Genomic DNA, 27,362 nt, shown 5'->3' on the forward strand with positions numbered 1-27,362 from the left:
AGTTTCACCTGAGCAATTGAAGGGAATTCTCTAGCTGGAGGAGGATGAAGAATGGTGACCTTCTGGGGGAGGGAGTTTGCAGGAGCCACCTCCTCCCTTTAACACGCCAAGAGGCCCCACTTCATGCAAGCCTTAGGTGTCCCTTCTCAGCTACCCCCAATCTCCCAGAAGCCCCAGCTCTTGCCCTGGCAGGTACTGGAAGTCCCAAGGACCACCATTACTTGGCATAGCCAGACTAGGGAGGGGGCACCGCTCCCTACCACTCCCACCCCACCAGCTCTCTCACCCCTGGGTACTCAGAGGCTCCCTTATGGGGCCTGCTGGGCCACCTGCCCTAGTGATACCAGGTTAGGCTTTCCAAGCCACTCCCTCCTACACCAGGGGCTTTGGCAGCCCAGCTGTGAGGCTAGGAAGGTGGCCCCAGCAGGCCCCAGCTGGGAAGGGTCCTGGAGCTGGCCCTAGGGGTGCTAAAGCCCAGGTTCCTGCCTCTGGCTCTGCCTCAGTTAATGATTATTCTGGGCTGCAAGAGAGCAGGGAAGAGGGAGGCCCACCCTCCCAGCTCTTTAACCACTGGTTGCACCTGAGGTATGTCAGCAGCCTGGGTGTTCCCTGCTTTAATGTGGCAGCCTTGCTCTGGGGCACATGGGTGGGGGAGCAGGGAGTAGGGGCTTGAGCCACAAATTGATAAGCAGCCTGTGCCCCTGGGGTCCTGGTGACAGACTTACGGCCTACAGGATCTGAGTAAAATGTGAGCTAGGGTGTAATAGGCCCCTGAGGCTTGGCCCCAGCTGTGTGAGCAGACCCTACAGTAATATACCAGGTGAGCAAACCTCTTCTAGCTCATAAAAACCCCTGGGCTCCTCCTCTCCTGGCTCAGACTCTGCTGAAAAGTCTAAGCTAGAAGATGGTGTGATGGTTAGGGCTTTGGGGCAGCTGGGCTTGGCTTCCAACCCTAACTCTGCCACTTCCGGGCTGTGTGACGCTGGGCAAGTCACTTTACCTTTCTGAGCACCATTTCCTCATTTGAAACAGGAGGCTACTAATCCTTACTTTGCTGGTGTCAGCAAGACAAGGTGTGGGAAGTGTTTAGCTCATAATTGATATCTGGGGAATGGTAGCAATTATTACTATTGTAGTTTTTATTATTAGGAGAAAGTGAAAGTTGAATCCTAGTCTTGGCCCATGATAGGAGCTGGAGGATTTGGGGGAAGCAGGGGGATGGGGAGATCCCAGGAACATGTATGTATGGAGACAGCTAGAAGGATGGAGATCATGAGGCTTTGGCGAGGTCGCTGTGTCTCACCCAGGCCTACCTCAGTCCTCTCAGCCCTGGCTCTTCCCTCGGCTGGGTCCTGAGGCTGGTGCAGGCCAAGAGTGGGGGAGGAGGGAGAATTATTTATTTTGATACCATTAGGGCATTTTCCCCCAGTGCAGCTGCTATTTTTGGGAGCCCTGGAGAGCAGGGGTATGGTTAAATTAGGTAATGTTGCTCCAGAAGGAATGTGTGAAGCAGTTGGGCCCAGGCTGCAGGGAGAGGACAGTCGGTTCACTCCATATAAAATTAAACTGCAACTTGGAAGAGCAGCTTGGGTCGCTTTATAAGGCGATGGAGGGGGAGGCCACTGGAAGCTGCCACTGGGGGAGCGAAGGTGATGTCCCAAGGCCTCTTTGTGGGGAGCCTGGGCTCCCGTGCTGGAGGCCTGGCTGGCCCAGCAGGGGCCTGTGATGAGGCTGAGGGGCACAGCTGGTGCGTCCTCAGCTCCAGGCCTGTGGCTGCCACTGAGGCGGTGGGGCCTGGGGTGGTGTGATACATGGGAAGGATGGCTCTGTAGACTTGGCCTCGAATTCTCGTCTTCTGTGCTTGGGCAAGTCACTCAACGTTACCGGTGGTGAAATAAAGGTTCCATCCCCTAGGGATGCTTTTAAAGGATTAAATCTCTAGAAGAAAAGGGAAAGCTAACTTTTATTGAGGGCCACTGTGTGCAAGGTGCGGTTCTAACTCAATGGGGTGGTCCACGCACCTGGGTGCTTGTCAGAAATGCAGAGTTTCAGGCCCCGGAGATCTACGGAATCAGAATCTATGTGAACCAGATCCCCAGATCCCCAGGAGATCCCTGTACATATTAAAACTGGAAGCACCTCTTTACATACATTGTCTCGTTTTATCTTGCAAACTACCCACCCCTGTGATGTAGGAATTATTATCATTTGACAGTTGTGAAAGCTGATACATGGAGCGGGGCCATGGTAGAAACTCCATCAGCGTTCATTCTCTCCCAAATTCTGCCCCGTCTTCCCTGCTTTTGGTCTGGGCCAGGGTTGGAGAGGTGAACGTGGTGTCAAAACCCCTGGCAGGACTGGAAAAGGTCAAGAATGTCCCCTGCCTTTGAGACTTAATCAGACTCTTCTCTCCATTGACCCATGGGACCAGTACAGTTGGACAGGGGTCATCTCCCCAAAGTCCTTCCACACTTCCGGTCCTCGAAGAAAGAAGAGGACAGGAAAAGAGCTCTCTACTGCTGTGGCCTGTGATACCGGCAGTAATGACTGGCCTGCAGGTCAGAGGAGGGGTTGGGGAGTCAGAGCCTGGGCTTAGTTAGGGTCACCCTGCCTGTCACTGGGATATTTGAGACTGAGTCAATCTAGCAAAAAATACTTTGCGAGACACCTACTACGTGTCCAGCCCTGGAAAAGTATCCCACATTTTTCTTAATTCCATAGACTCTTCATTATACAGAACAACCAAAAAAGTTATTATACTTTATTTAGCACTTATCATATGCCATACTTATAGGCCACGCCCAGCTTTCTTGTCATCGTAATCAGCACTTGATTTACATTATCTCATTTATCTATTGAATTTCACTTTCAGTTTCTTCTTCTATAAAATGGGGATAGTTATTAATAATATCTATCTCATGGGGTTGTTATGAAGATAATTTTTGTCAAGTACCTGGCACATCATGTTTGTTAAATAAATATAATAAGTACAAATAATCTCCCAACAAGGTGGGTACTATCCCTGCCCCCATTTTACAAATGGACAAATTGAGGTCCAGAGCAGGGAAGGGACTCACCTGTTGGGGTCCCAGGAAATTGGGGAGAGCCATAAGATATTGACCCCCCCAAACTTCTAAGCCACTATTATAATTCAGTTCAACTTAGTAAATATTTGTTTATTATCCACTAGCTGCTACTCAGTATTGGGAAGCATCTAAAGGTTTAAATATATATAAAGAAAACCCCCAACCTGGTGTTTGTCCCCAAGGAGCTTTGGTTCCAGCAGGAGAGTAGAAACATTTACTCAAGTGACTATAATAAAGACGAAACCTCAGGCTCTCTGGAAGGTAGAAATTAAGTCCTATGGATGTGCGGGAGAGAAAGTTATCTTTGTGGGGCATCCAGGAAGACTTCAGAGCGGAGGTAGCAATTAAGCCAGGCCTTGAAGGGAGGATGAGCAGTTTAGATTGGGAGGCATAGCAACAGCATTCTAGGAGAAGGGAACAGTATACACAAAAGCTTAGAAGCAGGGAAATGTGTCTTGTGAGAGTGTCATCCAGTTCTCAGGAGCATCTGGAGGCTGCATGGGGTCTGGGGTGAGGAGGCGGCAAGGCCAAGCCCAGCTTTCTTGTCATCGACGGTTCCCAGCCTTCAGAGACTTGGCTCTTCAGCCAGCTGGGCTTAGTCTCTCATCGTTCTGCCCTTTCTTCAATCAAAGACTTGTATAAATGGCCTGTCTGAGTTTCTGGTCAGTGTGTGATAACCGGTGTAGCTGACAAAATTCAGGCCAAAAGCAAGAGACGCGATGTCTTGATTTACTGGGCAGCCTTATCGCCCACACATGTACGATTTCCGTTAGTCTTCTCCAGTGTTGACAATAACCCTGGGATGGGGAGCGCAGTGCGGCAGCCAGGCCTGGGTTCTGATTTTGCCTCTGTGGCTTACGAGCTGTGTCTTGTGCAAGCCTCGGTTTCCTTCTTTGTAAAGTGGTGAGGGCTCTACCTCCCGTCTTGGGTTAAGGATGGTGTCATCTACACTGTCCAGTATGGTAGCGGCCAGCCACATGCGATGATTTAAATGGAAGATTTAATGAAATAAAACATTTAAAAATGTGATTTCGGGGCCACATTTAAAGTGCTCAATAGCCCCAGGTGGCCTGTGGCTACCTTATTGGACAATGTAGACCTAGAACATTTCTGTCACTGCAGAAAGTTCTATTGGATGGCGTTGGTGCATATAAAGTGCCGTGTGCACTCGGTAAGGAATGGCTGTTGTTGTTATTACTAGTTCCCGGTCCCAGTTTGGGACTCCCTCAGAGAGACCCCTGGGCCTCGATGGAGCTGGACAGGATTGCCCCTCTGTGGTCCTGTGCAGTTTCCCATCAGCAGCTGAGAGGTCTCATTGTTCCCTCACCCGACCCCATCTGTAATGTTAAAAAGTCCGAGAGTTGGCGCCTGATCGGCAAGGCTCAGTGGATGAGCATCTACCTATGAACCAGGAGGTCACAGTTTGATTCCCAGTCAGGGTGCATGCCCAGGTTGCTGGCTCAATCCCCAGTAGGGGGCGTGCAGGAGGCAGCCGATCAATGAGTCTCTCTCATCATTGATGTTTCTCTCTCCCTCTCTGAAATCAATAAAAGTATACATATTTTTAAAAAGTCCGAGACTTGGCTCCATCCAGCCCACCTTCTCTCCTTATTTTCCCACCCACTCCCCTCAGCCTGTCTCTGCCTATTTCCCCGTTTGGCTGCTGGCATCTGGAATCTCCATGTCCAGCCTCCAAGATTCCCATTGCCCATTCCCAGGGGGGAGGGGGAGCGGGAGGGGGAGGCCTTCCCTGGAAGTCCCCAGCTCCCATCCGGCTGCCTGGGCCCTTCTCGGAAGGGTGGGGACGATGGTTTGTTGTGACGGGGCAGTGGGCAGCCTGCCCACTCTAACGCGCCCATATCTGGGCACCAAGCATGCTGTTTGCACTTGGCCGGGCCTCAGGGTCTGGCCTGGTGCCCATGAGGGCTGGCCTGCTTTGGCACCCCTGGTTACAAAGGCCAATCATGGGTCAGGACACCAGGAGCTGTTCCTGGTCTGGGTCCTAAGGTGATGGGCATGTCTGACACCTGGAGCTGGAGTGCAGAAGAGATTCCCAGCTGTGGCTGAGCCTGGGTGCTAGGTGGGGACAAGGCCCGCGTAGGTGTAGGCAGGCTGCAAACTCTTGGGGGCCAGGCAGGAGGCCAGTTCAGATGGGTAGGATCTGCTTGCGGCATTCACACCTGTCTGGGAGGAGCCTTGGGTCTGAGATGCCAGAGAAGCTCGTCTCCCAGCATCATGCTCTCCCTTCCCCCTTCTCTGGCCCCCTGCCTCATCAGTTGGGAGGTGGATGAGCAGGCATCGCTGGGCCAGTCATGTGCTGAGGCCATGAAGGCCCAGCAAGGAAATTACCGTCTGAGATCACACAGCCAGGCTGCAGGAATCAGACCTCTGACCCTGAATACCTAACATGCTCTTGTCCCTTCTGCCTCTTTGCATGGGAGCTCTGAGGACAATGGCTTCTGGACACTTTGCTGAGAAAGAGGGCTGGAATCCTGGCCTTTTGACACTTACTCCTGTGACCTTAGACAAACCTCTCTGAGCTTGAAGAATAGGGATAGTTCCACCTTGCTCTCAAGGCAGTTGTGAGGGTTAGATAACTGGTCTTCTGGCTGTTTCCAGGATACTCCTGCCTTGGAGCCTTTGCAGCTGCTGTGCCCTGTCTCTGGAGCCTTCTTCCTCTATGCACACACCAGCTTCCGGTGTGTCACGTTCCCTAACTGGCCTGTGGAACGTAGCAGCCCCACCCAGCCACTCCCTGCTCCCCTCACCTTGCTATATTTTTCTTTTTAGCATTCTCATTATTTGACAGATATTATTTTATGGTCCAGCTGGCTCCAAGTAGAATGTCCCACGAGGGCAGAGAACTTGCATAGCTCATAGAACCTGCTCACATAGCAATGATTGATTATTTCCCTTCTTCTTCCCAATACTTCTCAATACCCGACAGTCACTGTTTACCAGGCCCTTCCCATGTGCCAGGCCCTGTGCTAAGCCACTCCCATCTCAGCTCCTTGAATTTCCCAGGGTCCCCATCACGGCTTTGTCACTTGCACATCAGAGATGAGTGGCGGGAGGGCTGCAGTGACTTCCCAAGGTCACCCAGCTGGGAAGTGGCAGAGCCCAATTTCCATTGGGGTTCGTCCTGCCCCAGAGCTCACACTGTGCTGCCTCCTATGTTGGATCAACGAGATCAGCCCATTCACCCAAATTTAAATCTCAGAATCTGTTTGACAGGATTGAACACGTCAGATTTAGGGGTGGCTCTCAATCTTTTTGGGGTACCCTTCCAGCCCTCTCTTTTCCTGTGATTGGTCAGTGACAACCACTCCCACTGTCCCAGAATGACAGATGCCCTTTGGCTGGGGAGCCCAGAGGTCAACCTGAGCCCCCAGGGGTGGGCCAGGGCTGGGGAGTCCTCTCTGGGCTGCCGGGGGCAGGCGGACAGGATGTTTCCGCAGGCAGCACACATTCCTGCTCGGAGGTGGCAGGCAGCAGACTTACCATTTCCTTTCCGGTAACCTGAGTCCCTGGGAGGTGAATTCTCCTGCCAAGGACACAACCGCTCACTTGCCGGTCCTGCCATTTCCTCGGCTCAGCCTGTCTGCCTGGGGCTTCGGCCTGACCAGAGAGACCAGCTCTAAGTACCAGCTCTAAGACTGGTGCCTCAGGTGCTGATCGAACCCCTGACAAAGACCCAGCTTAATGCCACCCTCCCAAAGTCCTCATCTGTGTGGCCCCAGGCTCCAGCCTTGGGGAAGGAGGTGCCATTGTGGAAGGAGAAGGACCCTGTGTTAGAAGCCAAAAGACCTGGGTCCGCCTCTGCCACCAACTGGCTGTGAGACTTCTCCCTCTCTTCTTGGAGCTGCTTATCCTTATAGCAGCACTTATGGTGGGGCTGTCAGTGTCACAGACAGGATTTGAGCTCAGGCTCCCCAACACTGGTTGGTCCTCCTTGATGGCCTAACTTCCCTTCTCTGGGTCGGTTTCCCCTTCTGATAAGTTTCCATTTCTGGCAGTCAGGGACCCAGGACTTCGTTGGAGCCTTACCCAGCCTGTGGAGGGCATAACAGGAATTGCTCTCCTTAAAGGTCAGGTCACTTTTCCTGCTTGTGAGCTCCTGGCGGGGTGGGGGTGGGAGGGGAGGAAAAGGAAGAAGTGACACTTAAGCCTTGTAAGTGCCAGACACTGGGCTGAGCTCTCAGGTTGTCTTGTTGAATCTTCCCAACAGCCTTGTTTATTTCCAGTTACAGATGAGAACACAGGCTTAGAGAGGTTGGGTGACTTGCCCAAGGCTGCACAGCTAGGAAGCCGCCAGGCTAGGGTGTTGCGAAGTGACATGTGGCCAACACACATTTCCTAGGATAGCTTTGATTTACTAATGAAATGGAATAAAAGTAATAGTCTTCCCAAAAGATTATGGACATGCCCCAGAACTTGAGTACCTGTGCATACAAACTACATCTCCCAGACTGCCTCTGACACCAGAAGTGGCCCAGGAATCCTTTGTTAAATTTTGTTTCTCTAGGGCTTTGGAAAATGTGTAATTATGGGTATGCCTGAGTTCAGAGGAGCGAGAGCCGTGTGGGCTGGAGCGGACTGGAAAGGATTGGCACTGAGCTGGGAGTGGAGCTGAGGGGGCTGAGAGGGGCCTGGGGTGGGGCCAGCCAAGGCCAAGTTCACAGGCTCCAAGAAGCCTCCCTAAATGGCCTGCAACCCCGTCTCTTTGCCAGGAAAATCACAAGGCCTCTCCTCAAATCCCATTCCCACTTAGTCCTGCCCATCTTCCTCCCACAAGGGTCTCTGGGGCAGCCCAGACTCCAGGCAAGGCCTGCTTGGCCCATAGACCTTTGCTCCAGCCCCTCCACCCTCACCCCAGACTTCCCAAGGAACTGGGTAAAGGGCTGTGGGGTGGGGCAACAAGGCCTGTGTCCTGGCACCCTGGGATTTGAGCAGTTGGCAGCGTGAGGACTGAGATGAACCAGCCAGCCTGCTCCCACCCTCTCCTGCAGTGGGGCCCTAGGCCCTGAGGCCCCGGCAGCTGTCAGCAGGGAATGGTGACAGAGGAGGGCCAGAGGTGACTTCTCAGCCCGCCTCTTCTCTCTCCCTGTGCTTGGGCCAGGCCCAGAGCTCTTCCCAGCTGTAGTCAGCAGCTGCTGAGCTTTGTTCCAGAGCCAGCACTGGGCACCGCCCTCCTCCCCAGGATAGCTTCCCACCACCCTGCATGGGCAAGAGCTGCTGCCCCTGGGGAGGGGTTGGGGCCAATATGGTGACATTGTCCCATCCCTTAGTTCCCTTGATCCTACTCAGGACACAGAGAAATAGGAATCAATGCCCCTGTTTTTATGGAAAAGAAAATAGATCCAGAGAAGCCAAGCGACTTGCTTGAAGTCACACAGCTACTGGGTAGCTGAGTTCAGGCTCCTGGCTCCTGGCTCCTGGCTCCTGGCTCCTAGCTCAGTGTTCACTCTGCTGCCTTTCTTCAGGGTGTGTTTGTGCAGGGTGATAGAGACTTGGGTTCCTGGGTTTGACGCCCAGCTTGGCCACTTAGTAGTTTTGGGACCCCTGGCAAGCTCTTTAACCACTGGGAGTGGAACTCCTGTTTTCTTGCTTGTAAATAGGATAATAATAGTCCCTACCTCTTGGGATTATTGTGCAAATGAAATGAGAATCCATGTAAAGTACTTAGCAAAAGCCTGGCGTGTTCTAAGTGCCCCAAATGAGATCTGGCAATATTATCAAAGAGTATTAGCCATCTGCGTGCCCAGCACCGTGGGTGATTCTGTGGGGGTTACAGACACATTCCACAAATATTTATATCGGTCAATAAATGTTTATTTGGGACCTACTGTGTGCAAGGTACTAGAAAAAAACACACAACAGTGATAAAACAGGCAAAATTCCCATCCCTGCTTACAATTTACACCACATGTGTCTGGGGAGACACGACTTCATCTTAACCACAGGAGCCTCCGAGCGCTTCGTGCACATGGATATTATTACCCACACTTTGCAGATGAATAAACAGTTGAGAAGACTGGTGGCAGAGCAGGGGCCAGAACCCAGCTCTTCTGATGTTCTTGGGCAGTGGCCCCGAGGGCTTCCTGGAAGAGGAGGCACTTGTGCTGTGTCCCACCGGGCCTCACGGCCTGGCAGGAGAGGTTGGGTGCAGACTGTATGGGACACAGCCATCACAGTCTGGGCAGCAACAATTTCAGGAAGGTCTTGCTGAGGTCAAGGCTTCTTGTTCCCCAGGGACAGAAGCGAAGCCAGAGCTTTAAATACCTTGCGCAGCCCAGAATAACCCCCATTGTCTTGGCCAGCAGCTGGGGGACGCAGCAGGATCCTGAGGGAGGCTAATCCTGGAGGTGGGGGCTGGCACTTGCCTATGGGTGGTGTTTCTTCGAAGACTTTTCCATTTGGCTCCTGCAGGAAGGCCCGCCTTGTGGGAAGGGTGGAGCAGCTGCCTGGGTTCTGCGTGAGCAACGTGTGGCTGAGGGGGAGCTTGGTGGGTGGGAGACTCCCAGGGAGGGCCCTGTTTCCTAGTGAAGGTGCTCCTTTGTGTGTCAGGGATGTGTTCATTGGCCCACTGGGCCCTCTGCTGTGGGCGGGCCTACCCAGGTCCTGCCCGGGGCTTCCTGGCACCCTCTCCTGCTCTGGCTATTTTGGGCACTGGCTGTGTTCAGGCTTGGGGAGGGATGGGTAATCCTGCCCAGACCAAGGATGCTGGGGCGCTGCCTGGACCGCCATTCCAGGGTCCTGGATCTTTGAATGCTGTAGACTCTGACCCTGAGTGCAGCCTCAGAGGCTCATGGTCAGTGGACGCCTAGGGGAGGCTGGCCCCACTGGCAAGGGCAAAGAAGGGCACCAGACAAACCTTTTCCCTTGGGACGTTCCCTGCTCTCGCCTCAGGAATAGTTGTGCTTCTTCTAAGCAACCAGTTTGTTTCTACCTCATGGGACACGGAATCCAGGGACTGGTCAGGCTTCCTTCTTCCCATTGGCCACCAGAAAGCTCAGAGCCAAGTGAGTTGGCTTTCCCAGACCTCTAGCCTCTGGCACATACTTTGTCTACTCACCTCACTCCAGGCTCCATCTGTAGCCCTACCCGAGTTTTTCTTATGTATGTTCAGTTGATGTTCTCTTGCTTTTATGTGTACATTTTTGTAAGCTGCTTAAGTCTTCTTGGAACAGGGTGGTGGGGGAGGTAGACATAGACAGATGATGGTGGAGGTAGCCCTTAGCTGGTCAGTTCCCTTCAATCTGCTCCTTACGCTTGGTTCTGACTTTGTAATTCCGTCCGATAGCCCTGCCCTCTCTGCTGGTTGGAGTCACAGCCTAGAATTTTAGAATCCTGTTGTTTCAGAATTTCAGTGTCCTAAAATGTCATAGCCAGAAGGAACCTTTGGAATCATCTAAATTGAGAGCTTTCTAACTTACTATTATTGAGCGGTGAAACCCTATTTCAATAAAAATAATAGTATTTTGATTAACTACTATAATATTTTGACAAATAATAGCAAACACAGAGCATTCACCGTGTGCTAATACTATGTGTAGCTTATTACATTTTTATTGACTCCTCACAACAACCCTATGAGGGAGATACTATTATTATTAATTATCATACCCATTTTACAGATGAGGAAATGGAGGCACCAGAGAGGTGAAATGACTTGCTCACAGCCTCACAGCTAACCAGGGGCTGAACCAGACATATTATGCAGATGGTCAGAATGTAAAAAGGAAAAAAAGGTAGATTTCATTGTAGTGAGTATTTGAGGGGGAGGGGGTCAAACCATCTGTCTGCTGCTCTAAAGTGGCCCCCCAGGCCGCTGAGGACAGACTGGGAACCTGAGATCTCTGCTTTATCATTTGACAGAGGGAGTCTGAGGCCCAGAGAGGGAAAGGGACTTGCCCAAGACAGCAAGGTGAGCTGGAAGCCAGTTCTCAGTCCACCCTGCTGCCCAGAGGGGCTTCACCCCTTCGCTGCTCTCCCCCGACCCCCACCCTGTCAGCAATCCCCAGCCCCTCCGCTGAACTCTCCCTTAGAACACTCAGCTCCCCTCACCCCCACCCCAGGGCTTGGGACCTTCTGTACGGTCCTAGGGGATCAGGAGTGACCAGGCGCTAGGCCACCTCTCTGTCCCCTCTGACGGACTCATCACCTGAGAGGGCCGGCTGCTGGCCAGCAAGGGAAGGAGCAGCTCCTGCCTGGGTTTCCTCAGACTCTGACAGGGTTCCCCCGGAGGAGAGAGCGTACCCCTCCTGCCACCAACTAGCCTGTCACCTACACGGCTTTTTCTCCAGCAGCACTTCATTCCATGGGCTTTTCTGTCTTCGAGAACCGCCTTTTCAAGACCCCACTGGTGGTGGGCCGTTTCTTTACATCTAAAGCCTTCCTGAGGGAGAGCTAGTTGGCAGCGAGCTGAAGGAAAGGTGTATGTTGGGGTGGGTGTTCCCAAAGTGTGTTCTGTAGAACCCTAGTCCCATGAGCTCTGCATGAAGAAAGGCTTCCAAGTTAAGCAAGTTTGGGAAACGCCAGTCACCCCGTTCCCTCATCGTGGTGTTAGAGACATTAAGACTTAGGGAATCAGCTCTGCTTTGTGTAACCAGCCTTTCCCAGATGTGTTTGTCTGAGGACCCTCCCCCATACCTATTCCTGTCCAGAGTTACTGTGCCAGGATGGACATTCGTCATGAGGAAAGGGGAGAGGGCATTGCAAAAGGAAGGGGCCTTCTTATTTCTAGGTCTGTTGCCCACAGGCCTTTGGTCAACCACGGGCTTGGCCCTGCCCGCCAACTTCCTCCGCCTCCAGGAAGCAGATGGGGAAAGCCCTGGGGGACCTGGGGAGCTGGCCTCCTTGGCCGCAGCTGCTGGGTTGCCGGTCCAGTCTGTTTTTTCCTGTTGCCGATGCCCACGGGAGCAGGCAGGAGCGGAGCCACGGAGGCTTGGCTGCCTGGCTGCCTTGTGCAAGGCCCTGGGGCCGGAGCTGTGGCCCAGCTCGCCTCTGAGACCCCTGCCCACTCCCTGGGATGCTGGTCTGGGCAGTGGGCAGGTTTCTCTTCAGTGACCATGGGCTGTTTGTCTCCCCAGAGATGGCAGGAGGATGGCCCAGGTAGTATAGGGTTTCCAGGTCAGGCTTCCAGTCTCAGCTCTTCCAACTCTGTGACTATGGGCAAGTCACCTTTCTGAGCCTCTGTGTCTTCATTCGTAAACCCCATTCATTGACTAATTTAACAAATATTGTTGAGCATCCACTGTATGCCAGATGCCTTTAGGTACAGGGGAGACAGCGGTGAGCAAAGTGGACAAAGTCCCTGCCTTCGTGAAGCTGATGTTCTAGTAGGGAAGACAGATGATAAGCAGATAAACATGTAAATATAGGGTTGAATGTAGGTGGTGAGGTGCCATGAAGCAGGGTAAGGAAGTGACAGACAGCTACCTATCATAGATTCTGGACCTGGAATGTGATCAGGGTGGGCCTCTGTAAAGGTGACATCTAGAGGAAGAGCAGAAACTAGAGGAAGAGAAGGGGTGAGCATATGTGGGGGCCATGTCCCAGGCAGGGAATACAGCAAGTGCAAAGGCCCTGAGGTGGGAGGGGGCTGTGTTTGAGATAAATGTGGCAGGTGGTGGGAGAGCGCAGTGGGAGAGGAGGTTGGAGAGGTGTGTGTAGGTGTATGCGTGTGTGTAGGCAGATCACACAGGACCTGGTTGGCCATAATAGGGGCTTTTCTTCTAATCCTTTGCTGAGTCAAAAGCAATGGAAAGGCCTAACCTAGTAGGTTCAGGAAGTGGTCATTGTCAAAAGTGGCATTTCATTTCAAGAAAATTTTGTGGAATATTTCTCCCATCCTCCCATAGGCCTGGCAGTGTGCTAGGGGCATCATGAAGCCTGTGGGCAATGACCCTGGTGGGCATGGGCAGGCCCAACCAGGTTGGTGTGGCCTTGAAGGCCCACGGCAGGACCACCCGGGAGCCAGAGAACCTGAGAACCAGCCAGGCCTCCGGCAGGAGGCAGGCACGTGAACGCCGCAGGCACTGTTGGCACCAACAGTGTTTAGCGGATAATATTCAACCCCTGGGGATCTTCTTGCTGGGCAGCCCAGCCAGGAAGCTGTTCCCGCTTGGCCACCTCCACCGCCTCAGCGGCACCTGGCAAACGGGTGAGGCAGGGTCATTTCCTGGTGGCTTCCTGCACCAGGGGAGGCCCATTCTTAGGGTGTCTGTGGGGGCAGGAGAGTGCGTGGACTTCGCGGGCGGGCGGGCGGGGTTGAGAGAATTGGGCTCTGGTGAGCAGCATCACAACAGCATGGCCAAGGGGCACTGCTCTCTAAGTGAAAAGACCATTCAGAGCTCGTCCCTTTGATCCTCTGCCACCTGGCACACCATGTCCCACGGCACCAAACTTCCAGCCTCTTGACTGTGCCGTGCACTGTCCCACCTCTGGGCCTTGGCATGTGCCCTTCCTTCTGCCTGGTGTACACTTCTTCCCCTTCTTCACCCTACTTAGGTGAAATCATCGTTCAGACCCAGCCGAATTGTCACTCCCTCTGCGAAACATTCCCCAAACTTCCGCCTGCCTCACTAAGTGGGGGACCCTCTCCCGGGTCTCCTAGCCCCCATCCTTCCTTTTCAGAGCTCTCTGTGTGTCTGTCTACTTCAGAGGTTCTCAACCTGTGGGTCGCGACCCCTTTGGACCTGCCTCACTAAGTGGGGGACCCTCTCCAGGGCTCTCCCAGCCCCCATCCTTCCTTTTCAGAGCTCTCCGTGTGTCTGTCTACTTCAGCGGTTCTCAACCTGTGGGTCGCGACCCCTTTGGCAGTTGAACGACCCTTTCACAGGGGTCGCCTAAGACCATCCTACATATCAGATTTTACATTACGATTAATAACAGTAGCAACATTACAGTTATGAAGTAGCAACGAAAATAATTTTATGGTTGGGTCACAACATGAGGAACTGTATTTAAAGGGCCAGAAGGTTGAGAACCATTGGTCTACTTCCCAGTTTTGTTCCCAGGGCCCAGCACATAGTAGATGCTCGATAAGTAGAGCTCAGAGTGACCTAAATTAAATCTGATTGGGCAGGTCTGGTTGATTATCCCTTTTTTTTTTTTACCGATGAGAAAGCTGAGGTCGCCCTGCTAGAAAGTGGCCGAGGTGGCCTGGAGTCAGGGTGTCTGAGCAGAGTCTGCCATCTGCACCCCTGGCCGCATCTCTCTGGGCCTGGGGGATAAAGTGCTCTTGCTCGGCCATGGCAGGAGCAGACCTATTAGGGCGCACACCCCAGCTGCCTTAGAGGGACCTTCAAAGCAGAGACCATGCCAGGCCCACCTGGGAAAGGGCTAGACAGGACTCAGTTTCTCGGCCGTGCTTCCCAAAGCAGCTCACCTCTCATTCCAAGTTTGTTCATTCGATCATTCGGTCTGTCTGTGTCCGCAGATACTAACTGAGCACCTAGTATGTGTTGTCTGTTCCAGAGATGCAGCAAAGATCAAAACACATGAAAATCACTGTCTTCCTGGTAGGGACGGGTGGCGTGGAAGCCTAGCACATATCATAGGGGCTCGCTGCCCTTTGCTAAAAGGGAAGGGTGACAAGGAGCTTGTCGAAGGCCACATGGTGAGTTCGGGGCAGAGCTGGGACAAGGAATCCCACACCCCAGCTTCTGGCTCCGGTGGTCTCTGCCAAAGGCCCTAATGGGCCCGCGGTGTTCCCCCAGGCCCTGGCTGGAACGCAGCCTTTCCGGGTCCTATGCCTTGGTATGAGTTTAGATGGCAGCGGTCAGAGCCTCCGAGCTAGCCAACGCCAGGAGAGAGGGCTCTGCGTTCAGACTGGATTCCTGTTGCCTTCGCTGTGTGGCCTTCACTTCTCCGAGCCTTGGGTTCTTATCTGTAAAATCTGTGAGCGCCAGTGTGTCTGCCTTAGGAGGCTGTGGATTTGCGTGAGCTATAAGCCTTGCATAGAACGTAGCACCTGCACCCACAAAGACCTTATCTCAGCAGGAGCACCTGAGCCTCAGCCCTTCTTATTTTGGGGATCACCATCCTTCCTGGCCAACTGGCTGGGGAGGTGCTGCCATCTTGGGAGCCTGAGTGTGGAGAGCTGGCAGGCCTCCCGAGTGGCACGGGCGGTGCAGGCATGCCAGCGGCGGCTGTGGCCACCTTCTTTCCGGCCCGCCGCCCCTCTCAGCCTGCCAGGGGATTAAAGGCCTTTTGGCCTTTGTGTCTGGCTCTCCCGCCCCTGGCAGTTTGTACAACAAAGTGCTGCCCCAACAGATTCCTTCCTTTTTGCTGTTTGCTGTCCATGGACAGGGTACCATGGCCGGTGGGTGGGGCAGGGCACCTTGACCCTATCGCTGGGGCCTGGGTTGTAACAGAATAGAGAGAGCACCGTGGGGTTACCTGGGAGCCTGCATCAGAGAGCAGGGTGGGGGGACTTGACTGGGTTCAGTGTCCCAGAGAATTGGGGGCTGTGGGTCACAGCGACTGCTGGTTCCTCTGCCAGGCACAGGGGAGGGGCCACCGAGGCATAGTCTGTGCAGGCAGGAGGCAGGTGGGCAGGCAGGGGCCCGTTTGTCCCCACCCCCACACTGTCTGTGGATTTCGATGGGGTGAGCTCACTCCAGACCAGATGCCTGGAGCCTTGCCCTGGGCAGCTGCAGCCACCCTAGAGACTACAGTGCTTAGACCTTCTGCCCAGCTGCGGGGGCGGTAGGGGGCTCAGCCTCAGGCCTGGGCCATGGAGGGGAGCGTGGGCTGGCTGCCCAAGGCATGTGAAGAATGTCTCTGGAGAAGTCTGAAGTTGAAGTGCTCAGCGGTCGTTTTAGAGTCGGCCTCAGAGCAGGCAGACAACTTGAGCCTTGGAACTAAGCTTTGTTGTCACCCCCAGTCAGTGCCCTGTCTGTTCCGCCAGCCCAGGGCCTGGGCAGCTGAGCCACACCCCTCCCTTCCTCCCACACCTGGAGGCTGACCCTAGGCCTGAGCCCACACCCCACACGCCCATGCCCCCCTCACCCCTCACCTCTACCCCGTACCCACTGTGTGCTACTACTTCTAATGTTCATTGAGCCCTCACTGTAGACGGGGACCATGCTGAGTGCCTCACAGACTTGAACCCCATTTACTCAGATGACCCCTTCTGGGCGTCAGTTTCCTCACCTACAAAATGGAAATAACAGGACAAGCTTAATCTCTCAGTTGAAATCCTGGAGGTCAGACGTGGTTTGGAATTCAGGAGTTTTCAAACCTGAGAAAGGTGACATAGAGCACACGCCAGCTGTGATGTGACATCAGTAGAATCTGGGGCAACACCCCACAATAAAACACACCACTATTGCTGCAGCAAAATGTCAGACTTCACCTGAAGCGGAGTGAATAAGCTATTAATAGCTTCATGTCAGTTCAGGTCAGGACTTGGTAGCAAATGAGCTTGTTATAAACTTACTAAAAAACACACAAACTCTTGGTTTTCAGAGCAAGCGCCTTGGATTTCCCTTATTGCAAACGAGGGATAGTGGCCCTGCAGTGCCAACCCTCCCGGCTGCTGAGGACGAACAGGGGGCCTGGAATAGAGAAAGCCCTCCATGGAGTCTGACCCTTCTTTTTTTTTCTTTTTCCTTATTCTTTATTATATGACTATCTAATGAATGCTTAGATAATATAATGTATACTAAAGTTACATAGGTAAAAGAAACACAGCCCTAGCCGTTTTTGCTCAGTGGTTAGAGTGTTGACCTGTGGACTGAAGGGTCCCGGGTTCAATTCCGGTTGGGGGCCTGTGCCGGAGTTGCGGGCTCGGTCCCCAGCGGGGGACGTGCAGGAGGCAGCCAGTCAATGATTCCCTCTCATCATTGATGTTTCTATCTCTCTTCCTCTCCCTTCCTTTCTGAAATCAAAAAACAAACAAACAAAAAAGAAGCACATTTTTACACAATATAGTTTTCTGAGAACCAGTTTGAGAGTGATAACATTTTCTCATAACCATACAAATGGAACAGACATAAGAGGTTACTGAAATTTTCAACCCGTTTTTGATTTTCCAACTGAGAACAGGGAAGAATGCTATGGAATAACCGTTCTTATTGTCATCGTTTCACTGTGCGCCATCGTCCTACAGCTCTGATTTTAGCAGCTCCGGAAATTCTTATCTATACACATATCCATTGCAAGGCCCTCAGTCCTCATAAACTCCTTTTAAAACCTGTTGAACAGGGGAGAATGCTATGGATCAACCGTTCTTATTGTCATCGTTCACTGTGTGCCATCGTCCTACAGCTCTGATTTTAGCAGCTCCAGAAATTCTTATCTATACACATATCCATTGCAGGGCCCTCAGTCCTCATAAACTCCTTTTAAAACCTGTTTCCTATATCTGGATCTATACCTCTCCTTGCACCCCAAACCTTCTCTAACTTTTGTACCCTTCTCTAATGGCTTGACCTTCACCTCCACGCTCTTCCCAGCCATCCTCGCCTCCCTCTGCATCCTTACTTAGGCCGGGAGAGGGCCCAGCCTCTGTCCCTTGCATCCAAGGGCCTCTGTAGGACTTGGACCTGGAGCTCTATGTGCACCCATATCCTCGCCAGGAGGCCTGGACACGCCCAGCCTCAGGGAGCGGGTGCTTCCCAGAGGTCCCCTGTCTGTGTTACAATTCCCACCCCAAGCCCCCTATGCTCATTGGGGGGTCACCCTACCCACACCCCCGTCCTAAACAATTGTTCTCGGCTCACTAGAACAGTCCTCTGACCTTGGCCTGTATGAGTCAGCTGCCCCATTTCCCCCACAGGAACCTGCGGGGTCTGGAAAATCCTCCTCTGCCTGGCTCCTTCCTCTCTGGCCCATGTCTGCCTTCTGGACACCTCCTCTCTGGCCCACCATCCTTCCCCAACATATGCCTGAAGTACCGGGTTCCTCTGGGAGGAAGTCGCAGCCTGAGACGTGCCGGCAGGCAGGAACCCTGGGTTCTATTTCTGCCTTTGACGTTGAAGTCTCTGAGGGCCCTCCTTGGGACCTTAGGCACCGTTGCATGGGTCTAGGCCGATGCCAGCTTCCTGGGATCCACCCTGGGAGCTGGTTAGGTTGGGGATGGGGACCAGCTAGCCCTGGGCTTCCCGGCCCAGCCAAGCCCAGCCCTACCTCCTTTCCTAATGAGCAGGTGAGCAGGGCGCTTGGGGTCCTGGCCCTGATCTTGGGCAAGTTTCCTCCTCTGTGAAAGGGGGCCATTCACATCTGCTCAGCCACTTCAGGGGCCATTGTCAGGGTCAAATGACACAGGCCTAGGAAACGCTCTGTAAACGGAAATGCAGTGTGGTTGAGAGGCTTTGCAGGAGTGACTCTCAGTGACCTCTCGGTGAGTTGGGCTCATTGCACAGCCCTGGTTACAGAGGCAGTGTGGTGCAGTGGTAAGAGCTTAGCCCTTGGTGCCCACCAGGGTTCCAATTCCAGCTCTGTCACCCAGGTCTTCAAGCAGGTGACCTGACTCTGCTCCTTTCCCCCATCTTTACAGTGGGGCTGATTAACACCTATAACCAGAGTTAACACATAAAAGTCCTAAAGGAGTGCCTGGTGCATAGTAAGTGCCCAATAAATTAGCTCCTTTTATTCCCCAAGTAGACCCTGGACTTCTCAGGTCTGAATCCAGGTTCCCTTCTATGGGCAAGTCTCAAGCTTCCTCGGGCTCTTTCTGAAGCCTCTTTCCGGCCTGGCTCCTTCTCCCCTCCCAGATGTGAAATGCAGCTGCTGGAACCGTTTGATCTTCAGCTTTGCACAAGTGAAGTCTCTGCTCTTGCTGGCTTGGCCCTTGCTGCAGGCCCCGGTTGACCCCAGAGCCTTGGGTCCTGGAGAGAGGGCTGCAAGCAAGGGCAGTCGGGCATGTGGAGGGCCCATTCCCGGGTCCCTGGGGTAGGGGACTTCTGTCCAGGCCCAAAATGCTCTGACTCTCTCTCCTCTCACTGCAGATGTGTGTTCCTCACATTTTTTCCGAGATGAATCTCACTTTGCTATTTCCTGTCCGGTCCCAAGCCCCTCCCTGAGAGAAGCTCTGGACCTTGCTCACCAGGGTTCTCCTTTTCCAGACAGCGTTCTGGCGTCTAGGGGTGCCAGGAATCCCTGTGCCTCATGCAGCCCTCCTTGGCCTTGCTTGCATGGGAAGAAGGAGGGTGTGTCAAAGACACACACACAGAGAGCCCTCGCCTGCCCCCCTAGCCCCCTCTGCCCAGTGTCAGTAGCCCCTGTACCAGGTCAGTCAGGGTGTGCTCAGGACCCACACCCCCATCCAGGGGAGGAGGGAGGACCCCTGGGATGGTCCTGTGATTCTTAGCCGGTGAGTGTCCGAATCCCCTTGAGCATACAGAACTCTAACCCGCTGGCCAGAGGTGAGTGAGCCTGAATCAGTGGCTCTGAGAAACAGCCCAGGAATCCATGTCTCACTCCTGGATGCAAACCTCATGGCCCAGCCCAGAAGTTCACTGACCGCCCTTGTCCAGAGGGAGAGGGTACAGGGAGGAGAAGGAATAGGAGGGGTTTGCCCATGATTGTGGGGCGAGGGGCCTTAGGCCATAGTAGAGGATGAAATCAGCAGTGCAGGCCTTACACGGATTTGGTAGCACTGCAAACACAAAGATGCCCAAATGGCACTCAGCCCGGCCTCCCGCAGGCTCCCAGCCTAGGAAAGGAGATGCATACAGACAGACTGCGTGGGGGTCTGTGCACCCTCCAAAGCAAGTCATCTCCAGGAAGCTTCTAGAATTAATAGATGATGACATTTTTGTTCATTCATTCATTCAAGTATTTATTGGATACAGGTACTGAGAAGTTAGAGATGAATTCGTCACAGTCCCTGCCTTCAAGGTGCTTCTATTTCAGCAGAGGTACAGGCGATTACAGGGTGAGCCCCAGAGGGCCCAGGGCCCAGCCTGGGAGTGCAGGTGGCAGGGAAAGGCAAGGAGTCAGGACAGGTCTCGCAGAGGTTTTCTTTTTAGTCATCTTTATTGAGCTGTAAAACATATACTAAAACAAACCCATCATTTCAAGTGTACAGTTCAGTAATGAGGAGGATATGTATGTACCCAGGGGACCATCAGTCCAAAAGGCTCCCTCGTGCCCCTTTCTGGTCAGCCCCACCCACCCCTGGTCCCAGGCAACTACTGATCTTTCTGTCACTGTAGATTAGACTTTTTCCCCGTAGAGTTTCATAGTCTTTGGTGTCTGGCTGCTCTCATAGCACAATGTGTTGGAGGTTCATCTATGTTGCCGTGCATGTCCGCAATTTGTTCCTTTTTATTTCTGAGCAGTTAAAGGAGATGATGTTTAGCTGAATTTTGGAGGACAATTGAAGTTAGCCCGATAAACAAAGGGAGGAAGGCCGTTCGGACAGAGGGACCAGTGTGAGAAAAGACCAGAGTCTCCAGGACATGGACTGTGAAGTTGGGAGGTGGGGAAGGAGAGGGACAGGCTGTTTCCTCGATTTTTTTCTTCTCCCTAGGCCTCTCTCCTGCTGCCACACTTTGTCCAGCCAGTGAGGGCTGGGTTTGGGTTTCACAAGCAAGACCATTTCCTTCTGGCCAGGCTGGGCTCCCCCGAGAGGGCCGAGGCCAGGGCAGGGCATGAGACGCTCCTGCCAGGCCATCGGGGCCTGGAGGTGCATTATGGGGTCACAGCAAATCCGTGCACAATTGACAGGGGAGGGGGCTCTGAAGTTCCCTGGGGCTCTGCTGGGTTTGTTTTCCTCTGAGTGACTTGGTAATGCTCATTTGGAAAAATCTTGATCTTGTCTAAGGGAAAGAGGCAGTCACTCCCACACCCACTTCTGTGGCAGCAGGTGTGATGGCTGCTGGGGCCCTTCTGCTCCACCTGCAGGGTGCAGGGCCTCAGCAGCCCCTCGTGGAGCAGGTGCTGGGCTCAGCAGCAGCCTGAGGTCACGTGGAGTTGACACCATGCCTGACCTGCCCCCATTCAGCCCAGCTGCCGGGTTCCACCCTCACCAGCCACTTCTCCAACGTGGCTGGAATGCATTCCCTGTGGCCTGGAGATTTGGAGGCCAGACTGAGGCAGAAAGAGGTGGCCAAGTTGGCCTGGCTGGGAGCTGCCGTTGGAGGCAACAGCTCACCCTCAGTTTCTGCCTCTGTCCCCATCCACGCTGACCCTGGCCACTCTTCCACCAGCCTATGTTCCCATCTTGGCTGGTCCAGCCCACCCTTCACCTGCCTCTGTCCCCCTACCCACTAACCCATGTCGTGGATATCTCCAAAAGAAGAAGAGTCATCACTTACCAAAGTGATTTTAATTTCATTGTCTGTGAATTTGAGGATTCATTCAGACGTTGTGAATTTGCAGGGTTGGGCTCTGAGGCCTCAAGGGACTAATGAAGTTTGGGGAAGCTGAGTCAAAAATAGTGATTCAGTCCCAGCCTGACTCTTTTTGCCAAACCACATCTGACTTAACCCCTGGAGGGCTTTGGGGTAGAACTCTGGGTCCCTCTTGAAGGGAGAGGAGGGGTCCTGGGCTTGGCAGGAGCTGGAGGGTGTGACACAGTCTGTGTGGTCTCCCACAGGTGACCCGTGGACTGAGGGCATATGATGGCGTGTCTCTGCCTGAGGATGCGGAGACGGTCACGGCGGGCCGGGCTGGCTGGAGTGATTCAGACCTTTCTGATGACGAGGATTTGCTGGCTGACGAAGCCTCCGGAGGTGGGCAGAGGGTTCCGGTGGCCGGGTTGGAGGGATTGAGGGGCAGAATCAGGGTGTCCCCACTAGGCCTTAAAGAGGCCTCAGGAAGCTTGCCCAAGGTGGCTCCTCGAAAGATGGGCTAAGAGCTGTGTGTGTCCTGAGCCCTGATCCCACTGACCCCAGGATTCTCCACTTACAACCTGTGTGACCCTGGGCTGCTGGCAGCTCCTCTGCTGCGCGGTCCCCTCCTAGGAAGGATGGTCAGGACCGACGGGGAAAGTGGTGGAGGACAGTTCCCACCCTATTCCATCTCCTCCTGTCCTCACCTGGAGGCCAGTCCGGCCTGGTCCCTCTCCCCCAGCACCCTGGGCCCGCACCCTCTCTCCAGGCCAGCCCTCCCTACTAGGCTGGGGCAGGAGGTAACAGTTGTGCTTGACCTTCCCCACTATGTGCCCAGAACAGTGCCTGACACCCAGTAGTTACTCACCAAATATTGTTGCTGAGTAAGTCTCTCTTTTGGTTACAGATGGCCTGGGCAGTGGAGACGTGGGCAGTGGGGACTTCCAGATGGGTAAGTTGCTGGGCCATCCTATAGGCCCCATCCTGTGCCTGGGAAAGCCCAGAGCAGGTCTTCCCAGCCACAGAGGCCCTATCTCTGGAACCAAGGGCCCTGCGGGTCTTTGGTCCTGCCGTGAAGGTGGCCTTGTACCTCCTAAGTGACAGCTGTATGCAGATCCCTGCAAGGTCATGCATTGCCAGGTTCTATGCTTACCTGTGCCAGGAAATACCTGGTTCTGTGATCAGGAGATCAGGCACATTCAGGGTGGTACGGCCACAGATAAGAAATGCCCGGTTCTGATAGGGACTGAAAGCCAGCTGCTCAGCATTCAAAGCAAAATCCTCACTTCCCAGGGCAGCAGAGCTGGGGACCTCAGGCAGGGTGGGCAGCCAGAGGGGCTCCATGGCATAGGGCTGGCCAACAGAGCTGATTGGGGGGGGGGGGGGGAGTCAGCCTCACCCGGGATATGGGAGGGAACCCTGCCTTAGGGTAGGTCGTCTCTGGGAAGCCAAGGGTTCCCAGCTGGGGGAAGAGGGCTGGGCTTCACGGAGGGAAAGGAATCAGGAGCCTGTCAGCTGCCCACTCTGCCAGCACCCGAAGTGCCAGCCAGAGCAGGGGCTGGCCCAGCACTGGGATGGGGGCTGAGAGTCCCTGCTTCCTCCCACCTAGGATGCTGGGTAGAGAAGGGACTAGCTGGTCACAGGTCCCAGCAGCTCCATAGAGTCCCCACTGACCTCCGGGAGCCAGTGCTGGGCACTCTGTGGTCAGAGCCAAAGATGGGGCTCGGCTCAGCCTGACCACTGGACAGTCCCCCACCACCCAGTGCTGCCCACACTGGCAGGCCTGGGGCGAGTCTGGCCTGGGCATCTCCAGGGGTGAGGTCGACTCCCTTCAGCTGGCATCTCAGGGGCATCCAAATTCCAGAGGGTGGCATCCTACCTAAGCCAATGCAATCAGGAGGGTTGGCCTGTGGGCAGAGTAGTCCTGACTGTGACCTCCCGGCACCTGGGACTCAGGCACTGCCTGAAGCTTTTCCACGTGGAGGCCTCTGCCGGGCTAAGGATGCCTGGGAGCTGGAGTGGGTGTCAAGTGGGCCCATGCAGACAGCTCACATCCCAGAATGGCCTGTGCTGATGCGGCCCTGGGAGCTGCCTCTTGCCCAGCCAGGCCTGCAAGTGAAGGGCCTGGTCCACCCTGTCCACTCGGGATATCTATAGCCCCTCCCATGGGGCTGCCCACTGCAGCAGCTTTGCCCACTCTGAGTTGTTTACCAGCCCATCTCCCCCATGGGAAGCAGCTGTGAGGACAGGAGAGGCCAGGGGTGGGACAAGGGTTGGGATGGGCAGTAGCAGCTGGGGAGGGCCCGAGAGTAGGGCCCCTTCCTTGTGGGTATGGCTGATCCGTGGGAAGATGTAGGGCTTTAGATCTTCTAGGCCCAAGCCCTGGCACCGGCCCGCTGCCTTTGGGGCAGCTCCATGCAGCTGGGCTGAATCTTAGCCTGGAAGGCAGCAGGTGTGTCTGATTCCCAGGGGCTCAGCATGTGTGCTTCAGCCCTGCCCTCTGTGCTGCTGAGCGAGGGCCATGCTGACTGTGTTGGGGCTGTCCCTGGCTGTGCCCCCTGTCTGGGCCCTGGGCCAACGCCAGACCCTGGAATGTAGCCCCAGAGATGGCACCTCCCCTCTCCTCTTTCCTCTGGCAGGGCTCTGCCCCAGCCCTGTCCCCCCTCCCATGTGCCCCTCCTTGACAGCCCCTGCCCACTTCCTCTCATCCAATTTCTTTCCATCTTCTGACCTGTCTCTTTGTCTTTCCTGTCTCCGTGTCTCTCCTGCTCCCCTCCTCCCCTGCCTGGGCTGTCTCTTTCCTACACTGTGCCTCATCCTTCTCTCTCACTCTGTCTTTCTTCCTCGTCGGCTTGCCTCCTCTGCCCCCATGTTTCTCTGTCTTTGCCTCATTTCCTTCTGCCTTTGTCTCACCTCTCTCTCATTCTCCCCCCACTTTCTCCATGTCTCCGTCTGCATCTCTCTGTGTCTCTGTCTCCAAATCTCTGTTGTCCCCCTACCCCTTCCCCGCGCCTCCCGCCCCCGTCTGTTGTCTTCTTTCTCGCTTCACGTCTCTGTCTCTCCCTTTGGTCCTCTCCATCTGCCTTGCTGTGTCTGCCCCTCCTCGTCTCCCTCTCTGCTGCTCCACTCTGCAGGCCCTGGGCCACCCCTGGGCCGCCCTGCCCTGTCTGGCTTGATGGTCTCGGAGCCTGATGAGGCGTCTCCTCTCAGTAAGTGACTTGCCAGCCTGGTGGACTCGTTCTCTCTCTCCCTCCCCACCCTCTCTCCCAGCTCTCCCTTCTCACTCCTTTTCCTTCCTCTTCTCTTCCTCCCCAGCTTACACTTTGTCACACTGGAGGCTCAGAGGCGCCTCCTTCCAGGGTCTGGGGGCCCGGCCAGCCCCTGCCCTGCCCCAGCTGGCCCACCTTCTCCCTTGCCCTGCCCAGGATGCAGTTAGGCCCCACCTGGGCGCTCAGTCGGAACAAAGTGGGCTGGGCCTGCTGTTCTCCCCGTGGAGTACTGGTTGGGCAGGGATGGGTGTGGCAACCTCTGTGGGGGAAGACCCTAGAGTCTGGAGGCAACTTGTGTCCACCTGAGGACTGGCTGATCCTGGGCCCACCTAAGGGACCCAGGGCTGGGGTTCAGGGGCCTAGGTGTGTGTGGGAGTTCTGGTGAGCAGGGAGTGAGCATGGGGAGAAAGAGGGTAGACTGCATTCCACACCCCCACCTGGGTGCAAGGCAGCTCTGGGCCTCCTGTCCCTCCAGCCTCTGGCTCCGAGTGAGCTCTCCAGATGGGGTCAGAATGAGGACTAGGAGGGAGAGGGCTGGCCTGGGCAGGCACCCAACGAGCACTCCCAGCTCTGGCAGCATGACCGCCTCCCAGCACCCTCAGCTCTGGAGGCTGGTTCCTGAAACAGACAGGCCTCACCTGCCCCAACCCTCAGGCACCGGCTGCAGGAACACATCCCAGGGTGCAAGAGGGAAGGGCTTGCCCTGACCTACCCTGGTTTGCAAAAAGCCGGGGGTGGGGTCAGGCTGGAGGGTCCATGCCCTTCCCAGGCCCTAGGAGAAAGGGGCTTTGTGGAGCGGTCACATTCCTGGGCAGAGGCCTGGCCTCCTCACCCTCGCCGTGCCGTGGGGCTGAGGCCAGGGGCCAGGGTGGGGGGGACTCTCAATGGACCTCTGTGCCCGCTCACAAGGGGCCTCTGTGGCCAAGCTCGTGGCTTCCATACTCCGGCCCCCAGAGCCCCACCCGCCTGGCCCCCAGGAGTCCAGTCCGGCATGGTCCCTGTGGCTCCGAGCAGGCGGTGCTACCCTCACAAGCACCCTCTCTTGGTGTAGAAGTTTAAGTTTACTCCTGCACCGGCCACCCCTGTCTGGGCTTGCTCAGCCTGAGCCTCAGAGGGACAGGGTCCTGGTTCTGGAGGCGTGTGCACCGATGGGCCTGACAGAATGAAGAGGGAGGAGGACAGGCCTGTAGTTAGGATGCCACTTCCTCTGCCACCTACAGGCTGGTCTTCTGTCACCTCTCTGAGCCCACTTCTGCCTCAGGGACTTTGCAGCTGCTGTTCCCTCAACCTGGAATGCTGTTCTCCCAGATATCTCCCCTTGGCTCACTACCTTCCTTCAAGCAAGCCCTTTGAGGAAAGGCCTTCCCTGGCCCCCCGGGGAGAGTAGCACCCACCTCCACATCTTCCATGCTCACTTGTTTCATTTCCTTTCTCCTCCCACTGGACAGTGATCTCTGTGGCCAGAGGACTTGTCATTTTCGGAGTTCACTGCTACATGCCCTGTGCCTAGAACACCACCTGGCCCTCAGTATAGATTTGTCAAAGCAATGCCTGCCCACCTCAGATGGAAAGAAATAAAACCAAATCCATTCCTCCCGTTCGTCGTAAAGACCAGAGGGAATAGTTACAGCTAACTTCATGTAGCTCCTACTGTGTGCTAGACCCTGTTATAAGCACCTTACATTTGTTAACTTACTCTTCACAACTCTTACTCTGGGGTTGGCACTACTATTACTCTCATTTTATAGAGGAGGAAACGGAGGCTCCGTGGAGGTAACTTCCTCAAGGTCGCAGGGCTGTAAGTGGCAGTTTTGCTCCAGAGGCCGAGCTTTTAATCACTAAGCTACACTGCCTCTCATATAGGAATTGGTCACAATATTTTGCACCTACTGTGTGCCAAGCTCTGTGCTAAGCACTTTGTACATATTTAAAACTCATGTCAATTCAGCATTTATAATTTACACCAAGCATGTCAAACTCGCAATCTGCAGGCCACATGCCTCGTTTATTTGGCCTGTGTTCGCCTTTGAGTTTGACATGCTTGATTTATACCTTAATTCATGACATTGAGAATTAATGCATTAAAAAATCTTGTCCTTAATAGGTGCTCAAGAAGTGATTGGTGTATCTGTTTACATACATATGTATGAGTCATTTGCAACTTATATTAACATATTTATAACTGCTATATGAATTCATTAACATTATGAGATGTAATGTGTATAAAATGTATAGTAGGTACCAAGAAACGATTGGTGTATGTATCTGCTCACACCAATCTGATATGAATTGATTCAGCCATCACTTATTAGGCACCTCCCATGTGCTAGATGCACACACTGGGGATACAGGAATGAATGAGACTTGCAGTCTCCCCACACCCCTCAAATTCATAGTCTAGCAGTACAGAGGACAAGGTGACAACAGCTTCTGATTTTCTAGCCCTTTTTTCGTGCCAGGCATGGCATCTGAGCACACAGAGAGAAGGTGCATGTAAGCATATCATTTATTCCCTACTGCTGCCCAAGGTGTTAATGTAATTAATGTCCCCAATTGACTGAGGAAGCTCAGAGCGATGAGGTCTGAGATGTGGCTGACCTCAGAACCCATGATTTTTATGAAGATGCTCTGTGATCCACATGAATTCAGACAGGACTGTGCAAGGAGGGGTAGAAGGTGCTCTGATGGAGAAGCAGAGAGTCTGTGAGAGCCCCAAGGAG

At 54.2% G+C, this 27,362-nt stretch overlaps 1 protein-coding gene across 1 annotated transcript in view; it reads left to right on the top strand.

Annotated features, from left to right (window-relative positions):
- Positions 1–20,912: 20,912 nt before the first annotated feature.
- Positions 20,913–27,362, top strand: part of HSPG2 (heparan sulfate proteoglycan 2) — a 71,305-nt gene continuing 64,855 nt past the window's right edge. The window contains exons 1-3 of the mRNA XM_005859707.2: positions 20,913–20,978; positions 21,640–21,775; positions 22,281–22,325. Of these exons, the coding sequence (XP_005859769.1) occupies positions 20,913–20,978; positions 21,640–21,775; positions 22,281–22,325 (247 nt within the window). The remainder of the gene's footprint in view (positions 20,979–21,639; positions 21,776–22,280; positions 22,326–27,362) is intronic.

This window comes from Myotis brandtii, unplaced genomic scaffold (genome assembly GCF_000412655.1).
Source record: "Myotis brandtii unplaced genomic scaffold, ASM41265v1 scaffold129, whole genome shotgun sequence".
Lineage (NCBI taxonomy): Eukaryota > Metazoa > Chordata > Mammalia > Chiroptera > Vespertilionidae > Myotis > Myotis brandtii.